The sequence below is a fragment of the Embiotoca jacksoni genome, unplaced genomic scaffold (genome assembly GCF_022577435.1).
Source record: "Embiotoca jacksoni isolate LCO1_2020_lvr unplaced genomic scaffold, fEmbJac1.0.p SCAF_6, whole genome shotgun sequence".
In the NCBI taxonomy this organism is placed as follows: Eukaryota; Metazoa; Chordata; class Actinopteri; family Embiotocidae; genus Embiotoca; species Embiotoca jacksoni.
The window spans coordinates 22,284,087-22,310,217 of NW_027185414.1; the positions used below are offsets into that span (position 1 = coordinate 22,284,087).

The following is a 26,131-nucleotide window of genomic DNA, read 5'->3' on the forward strand; positions in this document are numbered from 1 at the left end:
TAAACAAATTCACAATCAGACAACAGCAGGCTTTTTCATGAACTTTCAGTTGTATGTTAAAGTTTCTATTTTCATTCAGTAATCCACTTTAAAATAACTTTTACTCCAGTGTTTTTGTTTTGATACTGTGGTGTAGTAATATTTCACCAGCTGAATCTCTGACAGGATCTGCTCTTAATCAATTGTTACTTTGAACAGGGCTGTGTTCCTGCAGAAGGAGGGGGCGTGCGAGGCTTCAGAGGTAGACAGCTCTGAGAAGCAGCAGTTTCCGAGGCTGGGCCCTGTTGCCTCCAAGCATTTGGTTTTAACTTGCCTCTGCTTTTAGAAACTTGGCCGTCAGGGAAAACACAAACCCGCCCTCACCAAAGCCACAGGCAAGTACCAGACGTGGAGCAGCAGCAGATGATGTTGTAGCAAGGCGGCCCTCCTGTCTAAGTAAACAGTGATTCAGATGGCTGAGGGGTGGGAGGCTGTGGTCGGATTCAGACTGGCAGCACCAAGCCTCTCCCAGACCCACCACAACAGGATATGGTCCTCGGGCCCACACTGGGCCCGCTTGCATCATATTATTATTTCCCCTCAGATTTTACCATTTCAGCGGTGTGGTAATATTTATGCACGCTGAGCACCATGTGAAGAGCTGCACCGACGGTTCTGGAAAACATATCTCTCCCTGGTGTTTTTGACCAAAGTGACAGTGGATGAGGTCAACCGGGTCTTATATAACTCTACATACGCAAGTCTGGTTAAGTGGACATGGAGAGCATGAGCAATTAGGTTTCTGTGACTCAACAGATGGGACACGTTTGAAATTTAGGAAAACAGTTTACTATGTAACCACCACATCTTTCCAAAACAACAATTTCCCATTTTAAATTTGTTTCAACTCAAAACATTGATGAAAAGGAACCAAATATCCTAGCAAATTTTTTTGTGTGTTTTTCTTGATTGTTTTTATGCTATGATGCCACTCCACTATATTTCACAGGGAGATGTTACTTCCTGGCCAACAGCATTTAGCTGACAGTTATAGGTTGCAGTTGTTTAACAAATGAGGATGTCATATAAAAAACATATGATCAATTTAGAGTTTCCTGTGCCTCCATGCATGTTAGGTTAATGGTTGATTCTAAACTGCCCGCAGGTGTGAATGTGAGGGTGAATGGTGGTCTGTCTCTCTGTGTTGGCCCGGTGATGGATTGGCAACCTGTCCAAGGTGTACCCAGGCCCCCTGTGACCCTGTACAGGATAAAGCAGCTGTAGATGATAGATGGATTGATGATCAGCTTATAAAATGTCATGCAAGAAAAACAAACATGAGAGTAAATAAAATAGAATTTGATTAAATTAATTTAGGGATACGCGACATTAAAGTCTGACACCACTGAACTAGAATAAAGATGTTGATGCAAGGTCCCTCTCAAAGAAAGATGGCAAGATTATATTTGTTTACTGTGTTTTTGTTGAATTGTCAAAATCCAAAAGAGATATTAAAATGTAAAAAAAAAAATAGGCAATAAAGTAAAGATTTGGTTTTAAGTTTAAATTAGTATGTGTAAATGTTGTAATAATTCAATAACAAAGACCAAATGCAGCCTTTGTTAAAGCTTCAAAAAGGGCTATTTTGCTTTCGTAACTTTATTTTAGTAAAAACTTTAAAAGCATTCTAATTAAATCCTTCGATCTAAATACGTCTACTATCATCTATGTGCTGCAGCAACAGCGGTGCGGTGTGTACAATTTGATGCCATGTATGGGTTACTGAGTGTCTTGTTGTGTCTGCACTGTGGTATAATTTCTCCCAAGTCTAGCTCCCCTCAGCGTAAACACAGACAGAGTGGGTGAACCACAGTAGGTGTTTTCACTTCAGCCCCCACAGGTGCAGCGTCAACCCGGCCAAGCTCACTGCTATGCATTTTCAAAACAAGTCCTTACAACAACCCCAATTGTCACTCAAGGGTTTATGGCATGAATGGCTGGTTTCATGGGCTCCTCAAAGACTGCAGTAAAAGTGATAAATATAGAAACAAGTCGTAGGCTGAAGGGGAGGCTTTGAAGAGCATGTGTAGTTGTGGTGGAGGGAAAGGATGATTTGATTAAATGAGCGTGCACGTTGTTTTTCTGTTGGTTGGAAATACGTGAAAGGATGAATTGCAAAGTTGTGAGTGAGACAAAGAAATTGTTTTCAGAGAGCAGCAGTCCACTCTGCTGCCAGGACGGTTTGCAGCCGCACGACCGTGTCCTGTCTGACCTGCTTGAGGTTGAGATGTGATAATCCAAACCTTAACTGTATGGAGTTAGAGGTCTGAAGGGGAGGATTTATAGGATTGTTTATGTGCTCTATTTGAGCCGACCACCGCAGACTGTCTCTTCCTCTGCAGTTTGGACACACTGTGGTAAGAGGTGAGGACACAGGGGAAGAGATGGGACGCAGACGCTCATACACCCATGCAGACAGAGAAGCAGGCAAACTTGTAAATACACAAACAAGATCCAGTAAAATCCAGTACTGCAACCCTCATAACCCTTAGAGTGGTGGTTAGTGTGGTTTCAGAAAACTGTAGGGTTTGTTGTAGTCTGGAGGCTGTATGGGTGTCAGAGGAAGATGTCTTCTATCACCACAGAGCTTTTCTATTATTTAAGGAGTTCACAATGCATCGGCTAGATTAGATGAGATTTTATATTTAGATGTAATTAATCCCACAGTGGGGAAATTTAGTCGTCACAGCGGCATAAAAACACAAAAAAGGTGCACACAATATGACAAAATTTACAAATACATATACATTTATTATTATCTATTGCTTCCTGTATGCTGCTGTAGCAAAAAAAAATTCCCCTCGGGGATTAATAAAGTAACTACCTAACCTAACCTAACATAACCTAACATAACATAAAATAGGATAGATACAAATTATTATTAAAAAAAAATACAAATAAATAAGAGCAATGAATAAATACACACACACACACATGCACACACACACACACACACACACACACACACACACACACACACACACACACACACACACACACACACACACACACACACACACACACACACACACACACACAGACTATTTACATAAAAACAAATAAAATAAGGTAAAAATAAATAAATACAGCTTGGGATGAATGGAAAAGTGTCAGCTGCTATGAAATGAAATGAACAATGGACCCACTTTACTGAAAAATGATGGTTTTTAACCAGTTTTTACCTTTAATATGTTGAGTAGTCCCTGACTAGCCAATCAAATTGCTGCATAAAGCCAAGAAAGCCACTGAAAAGTAAAGTAATGCAGACGTAGAAGCTAGTAAAACATGCAGCTGTACCGGAGTGCAGATTTGAAACACTTTCTTTCTTTCCTGGCAGGCCTTGCCAGCAGCAGTTGGAGGGAGTTATATAACTGTTCATCTCACATTTGAATATAAACTGACTATAGCTCGAAGAGTTTTTGAAGTAACACCCATTTTAAAATGAATTCGCTGCCCTTTGAGAATATTAACACCAGCTCAAAATGATTTTTGGCATCGGAGTTAAGCATGTTGTGAACTGCTGTTAAAATGTGGATCCGTATGAGGGAGCACACACAGTACCTGCGTCAGAGCGAACATTAAATTTTTAATATCACTGCAAAAATGACCACAAAGTAAAACTCCCTGTCTTAAAAAAATACTTGGTTCAAACTAAAGAATTATATTGTAAATAGAAGGACTGAAGTATGTTGGTGTTTGTCCTGCTTGAAACTAAAGTAGGCTGCTGGAAATTCCCAAGATGGGTAAGATTGTAATAAGATCTCTCCCCCCCATCCCCCCCCCCCCCCACACACACACACACACACATGCTTCTCTCCCCCCCCCCCCCAATGTACTTGTCTGAACTATTCACACTCAACTCATATAACAGTCTATAAAGTGAAGTTATATCTAATGAAAGCAAGCAAAGGTTATTATTCTGGAGTTTAATGCTAAATAAATTGTATTTTGTTTAGCTTGTGGCTGTGTTTTAGAGGCAACTACTGAATAATCACAGTACAAAACAAATAGTAGTAGAGGCAGACTGAACATTAATCTGTGAGGACACAGAGCAGGTATGTTGCAATGTATTAAAAACATAAATGGGTGGAGTAAATACTGAGAAGTCATTTCAGGTCACCAACATCCATATATTACAATAAAACATAATAAACAATGATTAAAGCACACGGGTTTGAAAGCCTAATATTTCTCCCAGGATTCGATGCCGTTGCATTAAAAACATGCAATATACAGATGTTCTAAGACAGATGTTCACTGTGTGTCTTTGAGACTTTGAGATGTCACTAAGCATGCAGTCTGTCTGGAACCGGAGAAACACATAAGAGCTGATTTTTCCTCAGTGAATAATACAACACGTGCTCTCTGTATGTCGGACTTCACTGCATGCCGTGCAATATCAACATCTGAAGTTTGTTTTACTGCAGTGACACATGGAGCAGTCGGGAACAGTGACTGCTAAATGGAAAAACATAGTACTACATCTAAAAATATAAGTTTAAAAAGTTGGTGAATAATCGTCATCATTGCATACGCTGATGGTTTTTTTTGTACTAAAATAAATCTATATCATATTGAAAGGGGTCTTTTAAACAGTAACTATAACAGTTCATACAGCAGAATGAACTTGTCTGCAGAGGCATAAAAAGGGGGGAAAAAAACAACTTCTCACATGCAGGCCAAGAGGTTTTTTTTTTTCTGGCATACATACACCCCTGACCGACTTCCAAACATGCTTATAGTTGCATTACATAATGTATGCTTTTACAGCAGACTGAGGAAATAACAGTGAAACCGATTTCACTCTCTCAGAGGGGCCTGGCACACCCATGACTCAGGTAGCTCCAGACTTCTGTGGATGGTAAACCTATGTCTCATCAGCCGTAATAATAAGTAATGCTCTGTCTATATATGCACAACAGTTATATATAGATGTAATGAATTATAGTGGCAATTCAGAGCCTGGTAAAGATTTGTGTTTTTTATTTTAAAACCTTTTTTCGCATAATCTTACAAGCAAAGATATGACACAGCACCTCTTTCTAGTGTTTCAAAGCATTACAAAACTTTCTAAATGTCCTTTGCAAAAAAAAAAAAATCCTATGGCAAGGATGCAAACATGTTATTTCTTTCACTGTGATCTTGTTTTCTTCTTTTTAACAGGACTGCTAACAGATGGCAAAATAGGATTTTACTTTGAATCTTTAATCATAATAAAAAAAGTACATTAAAGTATATGAAATTTTAAATCCTTTAATATAAACATAGCTATCTGTGTTCTTAAGCAGCTCGTCATTTGTATAAATATCTAAATACTAGTCAAAACTCAGTTAACGCTAAATTGTGTTTTTGTTATTGTCTTGTGGTTCAGGTTTTAGTACACCACTTTAAATTGTGTTCTGCTAGAGGTTTCTTTTTTATTTCTTTGGGTGTGTTTCATGTATTAATTCCACAAAATTACAAGAACTGCATCTTGGATTTACACAAAAATAACTGGGGTTAAGAGCCTCATTAAATTAATGGGATTAATGCAGGAATTTAACAACCATATTTGTTCCATTTCAAGCAAGTGATGGTCTGTTTGCATCCAGTGATGCGATCACCCAGAAACTCTGCAGTCTGGCACTGTTTACAGCGATCATGTACCCAAACCAATGAATACCAGGCTTTTAATGTTGTGGGACACCCATTTAAAAAAAAAATTATAATTTTTTTAATTACTTATATACTTTATGGTCTATTATGTCACTGTAAAGCCAGTTATACTATTCTGTAAATTATGTATTTTCTACTTACTGATTTGCGTTACATAAAGCCTGTCCTGTAAAAATGACCCTTTAGGTAGTTTATTCTGCATGAAACACTTCTGAGGAAACAGGCGCATGGGTGTCCGAATTTAGATAAGTGTTGTCCTCAAAATTTATGGTCACAAGGTTCAACCTTGTGATTCCACTTATCACTCACACCAACTGTTGTCTGGAAGCAAGATAGTGAAAGCTGTCTGCTCGCCGTGCCGAACTTGGCAGCTACCAAGGCTCCAAGAGTTGGAAAGGGGGGGGGGACTGTATTTATATTGAAACCTACAATTTACAAATGGGGACTTCACGAGATATCTTTCGCGTAACTGCTGGAGAGGAAGCATCATCTCCCTCGAGTAATCACAAAAGCACAGTTTTCAGGAGGATCATTTATTGACATGGGCAACTGAGTGCAACCATCCTGTGAACAAATCCATCAGCTCTCTTTTGAATGTAAGCTTTACCAAAGCAATAAATATGGTTGATATAAAATCATGCCAGCATTTTATGCTGCCAGTTGAACATTTACAAAATACAAAAAAAATAAAAGGTCGTAGCAGTCAGCTAAATGAGCTGCCAGGTTGAAACTTAAGGCAAGGCGGTCTTCTGCTTGCAGGGTACATGTATATGCTTCTTTTAGCCGATCAGGTGACCTGCAAGACAGGAAAAACAATCAGTAACAAACATTTAACAAAAAGATCACAAGATTTAATAACAGTACAATGAGATTATGTTGGTACCTTTGTTAGACAGACTTCTGGAAGTTGTTCAGGATGTCGCCATAGACAAAGTTGAACAGTTGTTCCTTTGACTTGGTTCCATCTAGCTGCACTGTAATTGCAAACACAGTTAATCAGCATGATCCGCTTCGATTGTTTGATATGACAGTGAGGAAGTGTGCGTGAAAAAAAAAAAAAGAAACAAAAGAAACAAACTTACAAACATCAACACGTGATGTCTCCATGATGTTCTTGTGTTTCAGATACATGGGCCAGACGTGGCCGTCGAACAGGCCGGGGGGGTCTGGCACCGTGTAGTTCCTGGAGCTTCAGAGACACAGAACCAATTACATCACGCAGCAAGACAGCAGACTGCACAACAAACATCAGGGAAGAACAGCGTCTGAACACTTACCACCTCCTCTTTTTGCATTCTTCATATGGGATGGAAATAAAGTAACGATGGTTCAGCACGTCGATCAAAGGTCTGCATTGATAGAAGAACTATTAGTGTCATTTATTTTTTTTACATTGAGAACATTACTTAACCGAGATGTTAATTACAAGTTCTTACCCGTAGGTGTAAAGCAGGAAGCCCTCCACAATAAGGATGTGAGTCTTCTCCTCCTCCTCCTCCTGGTGGTCAGACTTTGGGACGATATCAGTGTCCAGGGTGTTATTGACGCCATGAGACTTCTCAAACTTCACCGGGTTCTCCAGCCATGCGTAGATCGTACTCATCATGGCGTCCATGTCCAGAGCAGTGATGACTGGGCGGGAGGGACGGAAGAAGAAAGAGAAGCGTATAGAAAATTGCAAAGAGCAACTGGGAAACGTGTTCAGAGTCCAATTTTGTCTATTTTGCATGCAGATTACAGAATCAACCACGCCGTTACAGCTGCAGCAAACACACAAAACAGAAACAAACAGACACGCATACATACACACACCACCAACCCTTTCATAAAAACCCAGGCTTACCATCGTACTGCTTAAAGCCATCTTCACCAACTTCAATCTGATCTTGGGGCTGAAACATACATTGATAAGATGTACCCAGGTACATTCCACTCGAGCTATACTCTGGAAGGCTCTGACAGTGTTGTTACACACTAGGTCATAACTGTGGCTATAACACAAGTGGCAAAGCGTAACACCCCACCGACTTGTGTTAGTTACTAAGAGCAATACCTTCCGTTAACTAAATCCAAAAGTTAAACAAAAGGGAGGCGTGTGTGTGTGTGTGTGTGTATGCGGCTCACCTTGAAGAAGTCATCCTGATGTACCACACAGCAGTTGGGCAAGTTCTTGATCAACCGGTTGGTGAGGGTTGTTTTCCCTCCGTTGGTGACGCTGCATGAAACAGAGCGTTAAAGAGGAAATTAATGATGGATGAAGCAACCCACACAGAAACGTGTCAAACTCACAAGATTATAGAGCAGACCAGCACAGATATATATTTTATCTGGAGTGTTTGTGCAGCATTACAAAATGCACACATTACACTTTTTTTTTTACCATTGATCACAAAAAAAAAACACTTGAAAGAATACACAACCCCCCACCAGAGGAAATGTTTACACTTTAATAAAAAATTAAAAAAAATTATAATTTGATGGATTTTCGAGTTGAATATCACCACTGTATAAAAAACAGGGTGGGTCAACTAGTGGGTTTACTAATCTCTATTACACGCTCGTAACTGACAGCTTTTATTTATAAATAACCAGATGACTAGCTCGTGTTTACAGAACCTGGTGGATGGACATGGATGAAATTTCCCCTCGGGGATTAATAAAGTGTATAAAATCAAAATCAAAAAAAATCAATGACATGTGTATTACGGAAAATTTACAACAGCGGTACAGCAAAAAAATAAAAAATAAAAATAAAAAAAAAAGGAAGCAACAATTTCGCATATGCCTTGACCGATCTCCCCACGTGTGCCAGGCTTTTGGGGCCTCGTAGTTAGGTTCTCCGGGTATCTTAGCTCAGCTTCCGGAGCCATTCATCCGGAGGAACTCACCCGCCGATGCCGATGATGTACTTCATGATTTCAGATGGTCGGAGCTCGTGGAGGAAAAAAAACCCAAAAAGTCAAAACGTCAATAAACCGGGTCGGGAGCACGGTGATCAGACGGGAAGAAAGCTTAAAAAGAGAAAGGTTGCAGCAGGAAACGTCAACTACTTGATTCCTCCATGGCACTTGATTTGAGTGGGTAAGGTTAGCGCAGAGACGAGCTGTCACTCGGACGCGGTCTTTCACCGAAAGAGGACCTCAGCGTGCTGCAGCTTCCACACATACTGAAGAGGAAGCGTCGTGATTGGCTATTTAAACACCTCGAGCTGGCTGACACACCAAGGTCAACCAATAAGCGAGCGTTACCGCAGCCGCAGCCCCGTCCCCTTCCTCTCCCTGCTTAACCTAAAGTCATGATGTAACTTTTTAACCCTATAAATTAAAAAATAAATAGATTAAATTAAAAAAAAAAAAAATGCAATTTTACAGTTCCTCGTATTTGGCTCTTTTGAGTGTTTTTAATCACTATTTATCAGTATTAAACCCAGTTTCAACTGAAATATTGATATATATTACTTATTTGTACCTTCCAATACTGAATTTTAACAAACTTTTATATAGTGAGTGATTTGTGGCAGCAGAAGTAGGGGGGGGGGGGGGGGGAATAGAGCATTTTCTATTCTTTATCAAGCAAAATGGGACATATTTCAAAAATATTTTTGATGCATTGCATTTGCCAACCAGTAGTGGAAGAGTCAAAGCTGAGGTAAACTTCTCCACTTATTCAACTTTACACCATGACAACACAGCTACATCAGCCACAAGTCATATGAACATTTTCCACTAAATTATTCCCTTTTTATCTGACCACCATGATAATCAACATTAACATCACCTTTAAAATGTGGCAGAAAGACTGTTGATACATGTCCTAGAATACCTCATTACTCACACACGCGTATGTCCTTAAGCCACCTGGGACTTGCATGGGAAAGACCTTTATAATCATGAGATAGAATATAAAATAAAGATGTAGAACAATCAGCAATGTTAATAGCGATACTCATAATACACATCATATATGTCCTTGCTGCATTAGAAAACGGTTCATACCAGTATCTGACTCAGAGACACAAATGATAGCATTTCTTGACACACTGACATTACTGTGGTGTTCATTTCACCAGCCTGCAGTTGACCTCTCTGTTTTGTTTAGACATTTCCATACCGACACCGTGACACAGTTTCCTGAGGTTGCACCAAAATATCGCCTATGTTGGGGTTTACACCCTCGAGAACCTCAAATATGAAGAGGAAGTCGCCAAGTGTGGAATTCAGTTCAGCTTGTAAGGTTTCTATTCATAGTTTGACTCAGCTGCATTCTGCCAATTTGGAGCCATGAGACTCAGATTTTCCTGAATTTCTTTACGTCTACAATAATACACAGCACAAAAGCTTTTACATTCAAACATTAAATCTGATGAATGTTTAACAGGATCAAAGGGAGCCTCAAGCTCGACCGTGTACTGGAACAATAGGTAGCCTTCTCATTCGACTAGCATGTGATAAAATGGAAATATCATTACCGTGAAAATGTGACAGCTTAATCCCATAGGCCTAATCATGCTTTTCACGCAATAATTTGGTAAAGAAACAAATCCCCAGTGACAAAAATCTCCATTTTTGTTAATGCTCTTGATTGGATAATTGTGCGCATGCACTGGCTGCTTTGTGCACATAGCGCCACAGAAAGTCACAGAATATAATCCCTTCCGATTTGACTGAAAAAACAATAGTGACTTGACAAAGTTTGGACGTGCCGAAGTAGTTTTAGCCAAAAGGACTACTTTAATGTTGTGGTATTCAGTTGTTGTACTATATACAATCAACTCTTATATCAGATACATCAGGATGCATTGATGCCTTGATGCATTGATGTCTTGATGCATTGATGCATTGCATGCTGTAATCAGTGGTGAAAGAAGTAAAGGTACTTTGGTAAAAGTATACTTTATACCACAATATGTTAAGCCTTAAAATGTTTGGATACATCTATATTTCTAAGTATGGATATATAACTATCAAACTGTTCATCAAGCATTAAAAGTAAAAGTGCTCATTTTGCATCTGAATGGATTCCGCCAGTGTTATTAATTGCAGCTAATATTGAGTTATGATTACTTTACTTACAGATTCCTGGATAGTGTTATCAATAACTTTATATCAAGATCAGTCTGAAGGTAAACTGGTATCTGTGGCTGTCAGAGTAAACACATTGAGTCACCACAATACTTGTGTTTTTCGGGGAAAAAAACAACAACACTCTGAACATCATTTATCATGCAAGATGGAGCAAAAGTATTGAATACTGCTCTGAAGTGAACAAACCCCAAACATTTATTATGAATGTTTGGCAGCCTTTTTGATTTTATTACAAGCTTTTATTTTGTTTCTCAATGGAGACATTTATACACATTTCTATAGAGCTGTAAATTACACTATCTGTGCTTTTTTATTTTTTGCAGTTATAACTTGACTAACAAACGGCATGTCACTGTTCTCTGCCTTTCAGTTTATTGTGCTTCCTATACTATTTTGAAATCACTGATCTCTTGTGTCTGTTTTTTCCTGCCAGTTTTTGTGTTCACCTGTGTCTCATTATCTCATCAGCCCTCTGTGGACACAGCTCTGCTTCATACCCTTTCAATACTTAGATGGTTGCAAGTCTTTGTTTTACATTGTAAGTGCATTGCTTTCCAGTTTATTACTCTCCTCTCGTAGGATTTTTTTTTTTCCAGAATTTTTGCCTTTTAGCCTGCCACCTGTGTTTTTGGTTTATCTGTAACCTGATGATCTACGTGAGCGAAGCTGGCAGTTTGCTTCAACCTTTGCCTTCAGCCTGAAACAACTGCTTGGTCACCACAAACTTAATCCCTGCACTCAATAACTGTGAAAACCCACAGAAAAAAAGGGTCCAATTCTTGTGCAGCTTCCAATGTTTCCAAAAATAACAAATATGTGAGACTGAATGTTGGTGAAATTTGTATAAAACCATCCACAACTCATTTCGAACATTTCTATTTGATGACTTGTTCATAAAGGAATACAGTGTGTGCGTTCCTGACAGAGAAAGTTGTGCTCGCATACAGAAATGAAAGTCAGTAATCAAAAGAGGAAGAGGCCCTACATTAATACTTGTATTTGATTTCCTTCAATGTAAAAACTTGAATTTAATAAAGAGAACCAGGAAGTTAATAACCTTAAAGCTACTTAAATAGTATGTATTAAGTGTCTAATAAATATCCATACAAGTACATCCAGTCACGTGAATACTCTTTCAGACATGGGTGTGGCGGTCAGAGCATGAGTCTCCTTCCTTTAGAAAGACACCACCAGACATTATTTAATAATATAGTTGCATAATATCGACGTGTTAACATGAAACTTCCTTACTGCTAATGCTGCTATTTGGACAGTCTGTACTTTAACGTGACTTACACAAGACTGCGATTCCGAGAACCGAAGTGCAGCGAGCAGTCAGCCGTGAGAGGTTTTGCAGGTGAAAGACTTTGTCACCGTGTATCCTGCCATGAAAATCTTGACAAGATGTGAGACGCTGATTCAGCAACAGAGCAAACATTACTCTGTCCCACATATCGAATGCCTCACAAACCTGAGAGATCCTGTTTCCCCCGTTTCATCTAAAGTCTTGGATGTCACATTGGTGTCACCCTGCATTCTTCATGTTTAATCTGATTGTGTTTCCATAAATGACAGATTTTCTGCACAATCCAGTCTGGCCGTCATGCATCATGTTAAATCAAGGCGTAAAGAACATTACATAACTGTTCACTTAGTAAAGATTGTAAGGTAAGTGAGAGTTGAAGCAGTTTGATTGATATTGCACATTGTGTTCTTTAATTGTGGACTGAAAGCGTCCAAACATCTGACTGCCATCTGCTGGAGAGGTTTTGATCCTGTTATATGCTTCATGTCAGGGCTCCGTTCCAAACAAAAGACGATCAGTTTCTGCATGACAAAAAGAAAAAAAAAACATAATGTCATTGCTGTCATGTCTCAATACAAACACAAATTGTTATCGGATGTTGACACATTTTTCTTTTGATAATGAGTCAAAAATGTTTTACTGTCCAAAAAAGCTGAATGATTGCAATGACATAGTAATTCTGAACACTTATTAGTGCAAACAAAAATAGCATGTTATTGCATTTATTACACCTTCAACATTCGATGCTTTCACAAACTTACCCAGAGATTTGTTCAGCTTATATACTAAGTATTTTCACCAAGATCTACACAGCATCTCAGAATCAAGATAGCTGATGAATGTTCACAGTTTTAAAATATTTTTTCATATTCTTAATTTTCCTTTTGGTTTATGTTCTGTCTTTTAACTTCGTGCAGCAAAGTTGGGGTGTTACTTTCATTGCCCCGTGCTTCATCCATTTTAAAGAGAGTGGGGTTGAGACTTGACGATGTAAACAGATGAGTTTAAGATGTGGTTTGATGGTAAAAGTAGAGGAATTAAAAAAAAAAAAGTCAAATCTTTGAAGCTTTTTTTTTGTCTCTGGTTGTGACAATTGAACTGAGAAATGTTGTTTTCTGTCACATGTCTTGCGCATGTGACAGAAAATAACATTTAAAAGGAATGACCTTAAAATACTTGGACACGGTTGGACTCGCGTGAACCTCATGTACACAAACAAACACACAATCTCTCTTTATCTCTTCAGACTTTTGTCCCTTTCTTCCATCGTTACATTTTATATGTCAAATACAGTCCAGTTACGCATATATATTTGTTTTACCCAAAACAGATTTAAGACACAAGCAAACAAGGTTGCAAAGGATCTGAAATCATGCTTAAAGAATCAAATCAACAAATTAAAAAAGGGTGATAAGCTTCTTGCAGGAAACACATTGAACAAGTTCAGAGCTGCAACATTTCTAATTTAAACAATTTAACCAAATATTGCTAGGAACATAAAGTAAGAGATGTTTCCATTGTAATAAATAATTATTGCTGGAGACTTCAGGTTATTCGTCTCTCAAATGAGCTCTTTAAATTTGTCTTATAGTTTGAAGGAGCTGCAAAGCAGTCTAACAATATATGGATGGACTTAGAGATCGTTGGAGAATTTGAAATTTTTTGTCTGAATTATATTTCTGCTTCTTCCCCCGACCCAAGTTTTCATACAATCTTCCGCTGCTTTGTAGAGGGCGTTTTAATACATCATCACATTTTTACACTCTGATTTGAAAACAAAAGAAAACAATTGGTCATCCTTTCTGGAGACAAAAGAATTTCCAGGAACTTCATAAGTCATCGTGGTGACAAAGACAAAAACAGTCACATGAGGAAAAATCATCAGACAGCAACAGGAACTGGAAAATACTTCAAAGCAAAGAAATAAACATCTAACATCATCCAAAATGGTAATAGTTTTAAATACAGAAACCAAATTGGTGTATCTGCTGCAGCACAAAAAAAGAAAATGATCAAACATCCAATCAATCAATCCATGCTAAACTAAAGTGAAATTGTACCAGAAGATAGATAATGTTTCCTTTTACAACCACCTGTACTCATTCTACATAAACGATCTCTGAATTATACACAATACAACAAATCAACCAGACCTGATTCTTTGAAAACCTTTGTGAAAACCCTTTATGAAGAGCTTTACTCTCACAACTCTTTTACAGAATAACTGCCAAAATATTATCACCAAGCGTGAGGTTTCAAGCATCCTTTGACCTTAAACATCAACTTCCTGCGTCACGGCGACATCCATTGACAAAGTCCAACGAAAGTCTCAATATATCATCAACTGCATGTTTAGGTTATTGTGACCCGACTTTACGTTCATGTGATCAACCAGCTCCACGTAGAAGGTGAAAGTATGAAAAGTGTCATTTCCAGTGGCCAACAGGGGGCGCTATGACTATGAGCGAATATTGCCCCACAGGGGTCTTCAGGGAGGGGCTGTTATAAAGTAACGAAAAGTAACGAAAAGTATTGAAAAGTAACGAGTAACGAAAAGTAACAGATAATGAAAAGTAACGAAAAGTAACAAGTAACGCAAAGTAATGAAAAGTAATGAGTAACGCAAAGTGACGAAAGGTAACGAGTAACGCAAAGTAACGTGACGGCAGCGCGCAGAAGTTCCTGCATTTAAAAAAAAAAAAAATGAAGCTCGGACGTTTCCTTGTGTTACCTGTGCAGGTGTGTTTTAAAGCTGACTATCACGTTTTATATTTTCACAGAGCTCATCACACTCCTGGTTTTATACACTTTAGTTTGAACTGTGACTTCTGGTGCTGACTTCATCGATAACCCATAATCCACCTGAAAATCTACCTGCAGCATTACAGGAAGGATTTTAACTGACTTCCTGTGTTCCTTTACATCCTGTGCTCTTAATTTGGAAAAACAATGTTTGTACCTGATTTGACCCTTTTATTGTTTCATTAATGTTGCAGTTGTGTAAATATATTTCTGTGACACACTAATCCCTTGGAAAATGGAGGACAAACTGTTTTCTATCTGATTTTATCTGTTTGCTGAGAAAACATCTATTACTACTTAAAGTACTTACTTAAAGTAACGTAGCAACAAAGTAACAAAACATTGGTACGAGTAACGAAAAGTAACGAAAAGTAACGCAAACACGCTACGAACAGATCGGGTAGTCAGGTGACCACGTGTTTTTGCACGTGTCTACCGGTGGCGGTAATGCGTCTGGAAGCTGACTGGCAACCGCCCAAAAAAAAAACTAAACGAAGAAGAGGAGGTACAAACGAGGAAGTACAAACGACGAAGATCTTCGTGGACGTTCATCAAGAAAGATGGACAGCGACGGAAACTTTAAAGTAAGCACATTTATGAATGCCGGACTGTCATTACTAACTCTTTGCTGACTCTTTCCAATCTTAACAGAGTTTGCACGTGACTTTATGTCATCCTCAGTCACGTAGTAGATTAAAAACGAGAAGTTGCATTCTGCATGAGCAGGAATTTAAATCAGCAAATCTCGTCGAGTAATATTTTTGCATCTTCAAAGATATAAATAAATGTTTATACATTTAGATGTGGCTTCCAGACAGAGTTAAGACTCTGTCTTTTAAATGTCTGAGATGCTTTTACAGCATTAAGAGGTGCAAACGAGAGGAAATCAATCGCTCTGATCTGTAACTCAGGTTTCCCTTAACTTTCCCTTTTGAACATAATCAAAACTTGTGAATGAGAGATGCAAAATAAACGAGCTGTTTGTCAGAATAAAAAGGCTGAAATCCTCCTACGGAAGTCAGAATTAATCTCAAATCAAACTGATTCACACAACAACAACAAAAAAAACATCATATTGCTGTTTCCAGAAAGTCACCAATTTTACATAAAATACCTTTTTACACTTAACTTTAGAGCTGACAGCTGGACCAGTTAACGGATGCCATCGTTTATGTGTCTGAAGTTGTTTTGTTACTAATCTCTATTTTCTTTTCCAGATTCATCCCTCCATCCGGAAGGGATTTTCCCTTCCTCCGCCAATAAAATGCAACAGCTGCTGTTCTCCATCCAAATTTCATTGTCCATTTTGTTCGCCAACATTTTTCAAACCCACAAAGCCCTGCAGAGTTAAGTTTCATTTGACCATACATCTAAAGAAAGCCTTTTACATTGGAGGTAGAGTTTTGTTTATTTTTTTTCTATTTTGAAACTGACAGTTTCTTCAAAAATGATTCATGTCTAATTTATTCAGGATTACATGTGTTGTTCTTATTTCAGATTACACAATCCACAGATGCGGATTGGAGTGCAGACCACAGCCACATTTCCACTGTTTGTACTGCACAGCCACACTGATAAGGAAAAGAGATTTCACCAACCATCTGCCATTCTGCCGGCAGGCCAAAGAAAGGAGGGCCAAAAAATTATCCAAACTACAGGCAGGTACGACTGAAAGAGTCCGAGCCGACGGACTGAGGCCTGCAGAGATGGACACTACTGCATCTAACACAGTAAGGGTGTGATAATGTGACGAGGCACAGCCTGTTGGTAACTTCAGATGTGCATTGTTTAACAAACATGTTTGTTACACACACAAAAAATGTTGCTAGGTCTATAGGGATTTGTCTTACGAAAGGTGGAGCAAAGGAAGATGTGACTTAAGCTGCTCGTTTAATCAGGGAACAAATGGAGCTTTAAAAAAAAACCTAATTATTACTCAAACATATCTTTTAAACCTCTTTTTATGTATTTTAATTACTGCGTAACACCGAGAGTGCTCCTTACGCCTTTTTTAACTTTTGCAGTTCACATTTTATTATTTACATCTTGTGATTACGACTTAAAATTTGCTACAACTGCAGTATCTTTTGAGGATATAAATATTTTCTTGCTTTGCATGCATACCAATATCATCCTGCAACAGAGACTGATTTGAAGATTTTTACTCGTTTTATAAGGTACGGAAGAAAGCCGCCCTACGGCTCTGAATCATGTTAATCTACGCATTGTTTATTTGCTCCCAGTGTGTTTGACTACATTGGTGCTGCAACTGAAAGAATGAAGCTAAAACCTTTCTACACATCTCATTAAAATCAGTAATCTTATTTTGCACATCGAACAACTCCAAATACTTATTTGGCAATAATTCAGATTTCATTCAGAAGAACACATCTAAGCAACAAAATAGTCAGATGCACTCATGCGCTGATGATGGGGCAGTGATATTATAACTTTTAACTCGCACATTCACATAGTTATTATTTTTTAGCCAGCTGTCTTTCCTGCAATTGGCAGCTGCAGCTGTGTTACTTTCAGCCTGGATTATGTTTAATTTCTTTATATTTGTAGAATATTATAGTTTGCTCTTTGTTTGTAAAATAAAATATGACGCTCGGCTGCCAGTACGCTTGTCCATGTTTGTGATTGATCATATGCTGCAAACCCCGCCCCTTTTGTGGGAACCCACATAGCTTGATTGACAACTTCTGTATTGACTCACAGAGTTAACAACCACCTTCGTGTGACCACTTAGCGTGATCACGTTTGTTTGGCTTAGTTAAGCCAGTTCATGGAAATATATCCTGTTATGTTGAACCTGCTTTGTAGTCCAGGACCCAAGTGCAATAGTTTCCCCAGATTAATGTTATTGTCACAAATTGAGCGTCCTACAGCTGAAAAGCAAAGACACTTGGCCTTGTTACGTAATCAGTCGTGTTACTGAACCCTACAGAATTTAATTTGTTGTTTTAAAAAGTGTATCTTGTCCTCACAGCAGAGCAACGAGGACAATGACATAAAAACCATCATCCCAGATTCTCAGGACCAAATCAGCCAGGCGGCAGACAGCAGCCAGTCTCTGATTCTCTTTTCCCCCAACTCAAAAGAATGTGACATTGTGAGGAAGATGAAGAGGAGTACAAAGCTAGAAGCTTCCAAACGTGACCAAAGTGTGCAGACAGTTATTGATAAACCGCAGGACTGTGATGAATACTACTTCATGAGCCTTGTGACGATGTTTAAAAAGTTGTCCCCTCAGAAAAAGGCAGATGTGAGGATGAAAATCGAGAGGGTCCTCCTCGAAGCTGAATTTGAGTAGAGACAGGATTTATATGCACAAAAGTTAGTTTGTTGTTTACTGGTTTTTTTTTTTCGTTTTTTTTTTTTTTAAATTTATTAGGAGAGGAAACGTTTCAGTACTTCACTACCAACCCCAGAAAGAATTCATTATTTTCTTCTGAGGTGTAAATGAAAACGCTTGTCCTGTTTTACAGCTGTTACAGGTGCCAATGCTGCTTTTTGAAGAAATACGTTTCTCAAAGTAACTGACACATTATAGACCTATGCTTTTGACACATTTTGAAAGTTACACTGTATGGTTAATAAAGATTAACCAAAGGTTTGTGCAGTGAAGATTGGTAATCCTGCATCAGACAGACACAGTGATTTGGGCCAGTTTTAATCAGGCAAATCAATCAGCTGCTTGTCAAATGTGAATGTATTATAAAATGTTTTTCATTCAAATAAAGCACCTAAATTGTCTGACTTCAAACTATGTGATGTATTTTTTAGGTTGAACATTATTTTATTTTTTCATTTTCAGGCCAGATAGTATGTTAAAGTTGCCTAACTAACAAAGCTCAGAATTAGAGCGCTTACTGCCAAACGATTTGAGCCTGTCTGGACGTAAACAAAAGGAAAAAAGATGCAAAATAACAGAGTGAATATTATAGATTCTACATAAGCTTTTTAATCCAAAAAAAAAAATTCAGATGTAACCCCTTTGTAATTACCTACATTTTTAATTTTCAAATTTTTTTTTTGCTCAGTAACTGTCACATAACCAATTATATTTATTTTGTAACTCCTATACAAGTAAATTGTTGCCCCCAACACTGGTCGTCTATTAGTGGGCTGATGATATGAGCAGAAAGAAAGAGATGAAGGTCTTGTGTCCACTTGTGTTTAATGGTTAGGAAAGGCATTTATTAGACAAAAATAAGCCATAGTTTCAATAACATACTGAGCGTTTAAGTTGCATTTCAAGGTCTCTATCAAGTATTAGTTTGTAAATACCATTTTCAGTAGTTTACACCACAAACGGTGAGAGAACATCACAGTAAAGTAAATGTTTGGCTCTCGTTCCCAAGAGAGGAAACCCCAGAGAAAATATACCAATATAGAATACAGTGACATGTAGACAAAATAGTAGAATGGCAACGTCTTTGTTGTGATTGACAGGCAGGGAACTGTGTTTCAGTCATATCTCTCTCTTCCCATGTTTCTTTTTAGAGTTGCACTGTCTCTCTATTCAGGTAAAAATGCCTTTCCAAATTTTAAAATCTTTAAAAAGTAAAACCATTTTTACGCTACGAACACGGATTACAAAGTATTACAAGAGTATCTGAAAAAAATAAATATAAGTTTAGTGTAGCTTAAATAGTTCTTATTTGATTTCCTCTTCCGTTAATCGTCCCGTGACGCCCTATTGATTTTTGTGTGACTCTGCTGGAGGTCACGGGTTGGGTTCTGGTTTACACATTGTTAATAAAGCAACGTGCTCATAATAAAGACAATCATGGTCAGCTTTACATTTCTGACCCAACAGAAGAGGGGTGATTTCTACATTCATTCATGGTCTAACTTGTAGCAGTAGACTCCATACTTGTGCTGGGGTGGCGGGAAGCCGAAGCTGCGCACCCCCGGCTCAGATGGACCACAGTTCCTGCGTGGCCTGGTGACGGCATACCGAACGCTGCCGTCAGCCATCCAGCCGGCATCACAGTGGTCCAACCCTGCGAACTTCCAGGCAGCGTAGAGCTGTCCAACTTTGGCGATCTGTGCTCCGTCCTCCTGACACGTCTGCTCAGCCTCAGTCCGGTTCATCTTGTGAGAGGGTTGAAGATAGAAGACTTTCCCTTTGAAACAAACATATTTATTGTGACAATACAGAGCTTTCTGTAGGACCAGTCGGGTTTATAAAAATGGTTCTGCTTCAGACAGCCAACGTTTAAAAAGACCTCTAACTGGAGTTTGTCCCAAGAAAAATGTAAACATTGATTTACTTTTAATTGTAGAATTCTCACCTCTGAAATGCTCACAAAGAGATAATATGTAAGCAAATCAATGCAATAACTAAATTACTCTGTTATTAGATATATTTATATAGTGTCTGTTTTTAGATCATGAGGTGGGAAGATCCTGACAACTGGGGGCAAACTCTGGGGGGGGGAAAAACAACAACAACTAATCTTTGGTGTTTTCTACGAGTGAACTGAAGATTTAAATCAGAGTGTTCAGACAAAAATTACAAGAAAAACACTGGATCATATCTGAGCAATTATACTGTAAATTTCTTTGCATTAGATGTCTTGAAACTAATAATGGCTAATTAACATACTGTATATTGTTTACTGTCGAGTTAAGGTCATGCAGATTTAATGATGCTCCATACGGGCAGCCGCACACATTTAGTTGTAGTGACGGAGCCTTTTAATAGAGATGATAGAGGAAGAGAGCTAAAAAAAAACTAAAAACAAACATGCTTCAGGGCAAAGACAGTTTTAAATCACTGAGGTAATACTTGAGAATTAAATTATTTGACCAAAGGGAGGGTCTCACACTTTTTCACAGAGGACGTTTTGATATGTCACAATATGAAAAACACAATGTAAATAATTCTGAATTGCTGTCTTGGTTTCATGCTACTGTGAATGCTGGCTGACTGCCTCACTGAGCTTTTACTGAGAGACTTGAACAGAGCCAGTGTTGATGTTGGTACTAACTCATGTGCTTTTCATGCTGGAACATGTTCAACGGTCTGTTGTTTAAAAAGAAGAATTTTTGGACCTGCGACATCACCTTTCCAACAGATCACCTCACCTCGGAGTGAAGAGAAGCAGAAGACATCATAGCGATGGAGGTGCATGTGCCGTCTGCCGTAGCTGCGGACGCCCGGGGCGAGGCGGTGCCCCCCGCAGGGCTGTCTGGGCCGGGTGATGGGGTACTGGACCGTCCCGTCAGCCAGCCAGCCTGCATTGCACCAGTTCAGCCCCTCTCTCCAGGACTGGAAGAGCTGTGTGAAAGTGGCCAGCATGGAGTCCTGCTCCTCACAGGCCTTCTGGGCCCCCAGGAAGCTCAGATGGTACCGACCCCGAGGGTGTTGGTAGGGAAACACCACACCTGGGAGGAGGAATTAATCAAACCACTACGTCTGCTGTGGGCTTTAAAGTATAACTCTCTGTAGAGTGGTTTTGATTCTCAGCATGACAAGAGACAGTAACATGTTCACTGCTAGTATTATCACTTTCACTGCTATCATTACTACAAATGTTATTCCTTGGGAGTACTTCTGCATTCTCCTGCTGTTACTATGAACTAAAACAGGCATCAAACAAAACAGATGTGTTGTTAATGTCATTAGTAACACCTGTGCTTCTGTCTGTGAAAAATGCCAACAATTACAACGAACACTGGCACCACTAAAAGATATAATCCTTTTCAAATCTTTTCATAAACAGCTTCTGCTGCTGCGATTACGACACTGCCAGCAATAACGATGCAAATATTGCCAGAAATGATTACATCTCTATTTTACAAAAAGACGTGAGATTCATCTCATTTGAATTCATGTTGTAACTGTAAGCCAAAAAAAGAACATGATATAACAATGATATATGATATTACAGAATTGACTCAATTGAAATTAAGTCAAATGTATAATGCAGTCTAAAAGTCAATTCAAGTACCAAGACAAATTTTGTTGGGACGATTTTTTTTTTTTTTATGTATTGCTTTATTATCAGTGGACTTTTCATGTTCAATGCACTGAGCTTAAAACATCTGTCAGTCTGTTTCTAAAAAGAACTTCGGGATGAAATTAAAAGTTGCCCTTTGCCTCGGTGTTCCCTGTTTCACCCCCTCCACGCCCACCTCACCTGTTCCTCCCCAATCAGCTCCAGCTGCAGCCACTCTGTTATCAGTCCGTCAGTATATTAACTCCCAGTCTGTGTCTCTGGTTCGTAAAGTCCTCATTGTCAAAGCTGAAGTTTAAGTTGTGTTGAACTAAATTTAAGAGTTTCTTGACTGCTGCTTATTGCCAAACATTCTGTTTACTTCACACCAGCTTCTGTATCGTCCGATAGGATCCTTCTCGCTCCTATTAGTTGAAACCACAAATAGGCGATATTTGCTTCAGTGAATGAAAGTCATTGTGTCTGAATAGAAGCGGTACCTCGTAACTCCAGGTGAACCGTTGTGCTCTTGTCCTCCAGTCCGTCCACCACCTCACACCGGTACCGGCCCGTATCATCCAGCTGGAGCTCAGTCATCACGAGGGCAGCGTCTCCCGGGAAGTCCTGTCTGAGCTGCACGCGATCCCTGACCCACGCAACAAACGCACACACTGGAGGTTAACAGCTAGAAGACGTACGGGGTCATACAGCTGGACAACATAAAATGTTGAATCGGTTATTAATTTCGACCACCTGAAGGCTCTAAAACTTCGACTGCGAGAGCCAATAGCCACCAGCACGTCTGTCTCGTGCCCCCCACCGGCGGGGAACCAGGCCCACTTCACCCGGACCTCCCGCGGTGAGCTCAGCGCAGGCTCGTACCAATACCTGCATGGCAGGGTGGCGTTACCGCCTCTAGCTGCAAACACCGACGGCTGAGCGGAGTCCACATGGAGCTTCACACCACTGAAATGAACTGGAGGGAATTAAAAAAAAAAACAACAACATTACATTGAGGAATGGGGCGAGAAATATAGATAAAATACAGATAAGGTTTCGATCTGGTGTAAACACCAGTTTCACTGATAATGTGCGTACTTTCTTTGTTGCTATTTTCCTTGAGGATGTCACGGTACAAGAAGTTGTTTTGGGTTGTGGGGGCAGCCGAGACCCAGTATGAGAGGACCAGCTGAGGGACCAACAACAGCACAGTTTGGAGCCCACAGATCATCTTTGTGACGGTAAGAACAAATCCTGATCCTTAATGGTCTCAAGCCTGCAGAGAGAAATCTGATTAGTCATTAAAAGGCACAGCAGAAGTAGTTTTCATATTTTCAATGAACACACAACTTGCTGTTTTGTTGTAACAGGACAGTACCGGTAGAGGGCAGCATGGCACCATGTTAGTCTTTACTCTCCGCAATAGGAAAATGTAAATCTGACACTTACTGAATACTTTGACGCGCTTTATAAACTGGGGAAAATAATATTTCTGCATTGTGGCACCGCAGAAGAAATTTTAAGTCACTGATTGAAAAGATGTTAAATTTGAATCATTTGCAGTTGGCTAAATTTTCCAGGTGTTTTTTTTTTTTTTTTTTTTTTCTACATTGCATACCTTCATACCGATAAGGCCATCACTTTTCACTTTGTATCCCGAGTCAATGTCCATATTTGCTAAATGCGACAACTTTGACAGTTATTGACTCAGTTTAGAGACATAACGTAGCCTATACCCGCATAGGTGAGAATAAACAAATAAACAAAATAAAAACGTAAAGTTTGAACCCACACTTAAAACCGGAGAGCGATTTCAAGAAGCTCATTTTAATAAAAGGTGAGTCGTGTTTTTAAGAGAACAAACCATATTTGACGTACAGACATTTTGTTAACAGCCTATCTATTTCCTTCACTTACCGAACAACAGCCTCCCTGGTTTAAATCCGCTCGGAAGGAAAAGCTTTGATGTTGAGGAGCTCAAGAAAAGATGTGAAAAGTCTCCCTCCAAATAAATCCGTGTCTCCACGAGCACGCACAACAACTGATGTATCAAGCATCAGCTCTGAGTTCGGCCTCCTCCCAGTCTTTGTCGATGATAACACAGGTGCAGTTAATAAAAGAGTCGTCTTGCCTTCACCTGAAGAGTTGCAGGGTGGCACTGCTGCTCTGAGCTCTTCCGAGGGAGAGCAGCTAAAGCTGTTGGACTGGAGACATCCCCGTGTGTCTTTCTGAAACCAGTGTTTGAAGACAGGATATTTATTGTTTTAGTAGACCCAAATTAACAATAATTTTTTTTTTTTTTTTTTTTTTTAAAAACCTGTAAAACTACCAACAAAATTACATATTTAAGAAGAAACATAATTGAAAAAAAGCTTTATTATTCATTTGAATCTCAAACTCATCACTGTATTTCTATTCCTCCAGGCCATTGAGTTTTATTTCCCAGGACACCATACAGTAGGCTATAGACTGTTAAGCCTCCTAGTTAGTATGAACTGAAGTATAACAATGATTTTAATAATTTTTTGTGTCAAATTTAAATTCCTTAAATGAAACAGTTTGTACAGGGTGAATACCTGTTTTAAAGCAGACTGCTGTTTTGGTCATTTTCCTGCAACTGGGAATCAAAGACTCACTTAATGAATATTTTCACGACAGTAGGACAAACCATAACAAATGGGCTTGTTGTGCAGCGGTTTATGGAGTGAAATTTCAGCAGACACCTCCTATGCATTCTTCATAAACTCTCTGAAAGCAGATGTTTGTTGCAGCACATCACTCCAGCAGTCAGTGCTATGATCTTTTATGGGCTGCTATGTTGTGAAAACAAGAAACATGAAATACACATCCACATACAGTAGACATTCACAGTGAGGACAGATGTGTTCGAGATACTATGTTCTCCGCTGCATTCATTTCACCGAGATGAAAGCTGTTGCCAGGGGCCAAACATACCAGGACTGCGAGTCTGGCCGGGTGATGAGGGGCTAACAAGGTGTAATTACTCTCGTAAACAGCAGGCTGAAGTCTGCTACTCCAGGGTCCTGTCCTTTAAATGGGGCTCAACTAATACAGGCTAACATGCTGATGTCAGGCTAAAACAACCCAGTTTACTATCAGCTAAACTGCTTGTTTGAAAGCAGCTGGAGAATTCATTTATTTATCCTGGTTTTCTTTGAAATAAGGCTGAATACTCTGGGGCTAAAGATTCATGTACACAGTCTCATTTTGTGCTTTTGTTTTGGGTGTCACTTATTCAAAATTGAGCTCCACAATGTTTCCAATGTTTCCAGAATTTCATTAGATATTACTAGTGAACATGGCTAGACTATGAGTGATTTTGTTGCATGGGGGTTCCCAAGTGATAATTACAAGCCTGCTATGAAAAAAATCTCTTAAAATTCATTTTAATCTCATGGACACCCCTGCAGAAGAAACACGAGTTTCTCATGTTTACCTCATGGGACACGTGATCACACATATGACACGTTTACCACGTATTGCAATACATGATAACATGTAAAAAAACATGTGGAAAAGTTTTTACGTAGGAATCTATATGGGCTTTACACATTACACCATGAAAATGTTTCAAAACCACGTTTCCCATGTGGGCAAAATACATGTTTCACTTGCACAAACGTGTGTGTGGTCACGTGTTCACATCAGTTTTTGTGAAATTCACATGTTTTTTTCTATAAGGGCAGTTTTCAGTAAAGTCATAATACAAATGTCAAATTAAAGGCCATATGTTCTGGCTTCACTGTTCCTTTAACAACGAGAATCTTTTTTGGCTCACAGTATCTCAGTTAAGTTGTCTTCATTATTTCATCATGACCTGTTTAGAGAGTCTTATCGATGTACAAAGAATGTGGCTCTGCATTAGGACACACATTATCTTTGTGTCACTGGGACAATTTGTGCTTTTAGCTCAAAGCAGAAGGCCGCTGGCAGCCGGTTTGTCTGTAAGTGGAGTTCTTTTTTTACCGGAAAGCTTCAAGTCCTTTAAATTCTATCAGCATTTTGATGCATAGAGGCCCTTTAAGATGTCCACTTCTTGTCCTTTTCAATGATACTTGTTTGAGTGTGTGATGAGTGTGTTTCTCTCGTTCACGCCTCACTTTGTCCGCTGTGTGTGTGACCTCGCTGACAAGTCTGTTCATGCAGGAATCAGCCACCAACATCCAATGTCTGACGAAACGGGGCTCTGTGTGTGTGACATTCAATACAACATCTTTTTTCAAGCATGACTACGGTATATTTCTATCGCTTGATTGAAATGATTCACACAAAGA

At 39.1% G+C, this 26,131-nt stretch overlaps 3 protein-coding genes across 4 annotated transcripts; 1 reads left to right on the forward strand and 2 right to left on the reverse strand.

The window, feature by feature from the left end:
* Positions 1–6,211: 6,211 nt before the first annotated feature.
* Positions 6,212–8,845, reverse strand: mibp2 (muscle-specific beta 1 integrin binding protein 2). 2 transcript variants are annotated; one of them, XM_069174285.1, is made up of 8 exons: positions 8,583–8,845; positions 7,819–7,909; positions 7,538–7,586; positions 7,131–7,326; positions 6,972–7,043; positions 6,777–6,883; positions 6,578–6,668; positions 6,212–6,490 (listed from the first exon to the last, which is right to left on the reverse strand). In XM_069174285.1, exons 1-7 carry the CDS (start codon positions 8,606–8,608, stop codon positions 6,583–6,585), a joined length of 627 nt encoding a protein of 208 aa, XP_069030386.1. In that variant the 5' UTR covers positions 8,609–8,845; the 3' UTR covers positions 6,212–6,490; positions 6,578–6,582. The 2 variants fall into 2 exon arrangements, with proteins under 2 accessions (XP_069030386.1, XP_069030387.1); XM_069174286.1 differs by lacking the exons at positions 7,538–7,586; positions 8,583–8,845.
* A 6,545-nt stretch (positions 8,846–15,390) lies between these two features.
* On the forward strand, positions 15,391–18,626 carry LOC138213228 (uncharacterized). The gene is made up of 4 exons (XM_069174187.1): positions 15,391–15,470; positions 16,104–16,281; positions 16,384–16,616; positions 17,879–18,626. Exons 1-4 carry the CDS (start codon positions 15,447–15,449, stop codon positions 18,200–18,202), a joined length of 759 nt encoding a protein of 252 aa, XP_069030288.1. The 5' UTR covers positions 15,391–15,446; the 3' UTR covers positions 18,203–18,626.
* A 438-nt stretch (positions 18,627–19,064) lies between these two features.
* Positions 19,065–23,938, reverse strand: LOC138213082 (hyaluronan and proteoglycan link protein 3-like). Its single transcript, XM_069173933.1, has 6 exons — positions 23,754–23,938; positions 22,935–23,112; positions 22,590–22,812; positions 22,337–22,482; positions 20,986–21,285; positions 19,065–20,021 (listed from the first exon to the last, which is right to left on the reverse strand). The coding sequence occupies exons 2-6, from the start codon at positions 23,065–23,067 to the stop codon at positions 19,732–19,734; spliced, it is 1,092 nt and encodes a 363-aa protein (XP_069030034.1). The 5' UTR covers positions 23,068–23,112; positions 23,754–23,938; the 3' UTR covers positions 19,065–19,731.
* Between the last annotated feature and the right edge of the window lie 2,193 nt (positions 23,939–26,131).

Bases quoted from the DNA above. Each gene is read 5' to 3' on its own strand.
- mibp2 (XM_069174285.1), bottom strand. From the start codon at position 8,608: ATGAAGTACATCATCGGCATCGGCGG. The intron at 7,044-7,130 runs GTAAGAACTTGT...CTATCAATGCAG, and splicing joins TTCCTGCTTTACACCTACGG to ACCTTTGATCGACGTGCTGA. The intron at 6,669-6,776 runs GTAAGTTTGTTT...TTGCAATTACAG, and splicing joins GACATCACGTGTTGATGTTT to TGCAGCTAGATGGAACCAAG.
- LOC138213228 (XM_069174187.1), top strand. From the start codon at position 15,447: ATGGACAGCGACGGAAACTTTAAA. The intron at 15,471-16,103 runs GTAAGCACATTT...TTTCTTTTCCAG, and splicing joins ACAGCGACGGAAACTTTAAA to ATTCATCCCTCCATCCGGAA. The intron at 16,282-16,383 runs GTAGAGTTTTGT...TTCTTATTTCAG, and splicing joins GAAAGCCTTTTACATTGGAG to ATTACACAATCCACAGATGC.
- LOC138213082 (XM_069173933.1), bottom strand. From the start codon at position 23,067: ATGATCTGTGGGCTCCAAACTGTGCTGTTGTTGGTCCCTCAGCTGGTC. The intron at 22,813-22,934 runs GTACGCACATTA...AATTCCCTCCAG, and splicing joins GGAAAATAGCAACAAAGAAA to TTCATTTCAGTGGTGTGAAG. The intron at 20,022-20,985 runs GTGAGGTGATCT...TTTGTTTCAAAG, and splicing joins CTGCTTCTCTTCACTCCGAG to GGAAAGTCTTCTATCTTCAA.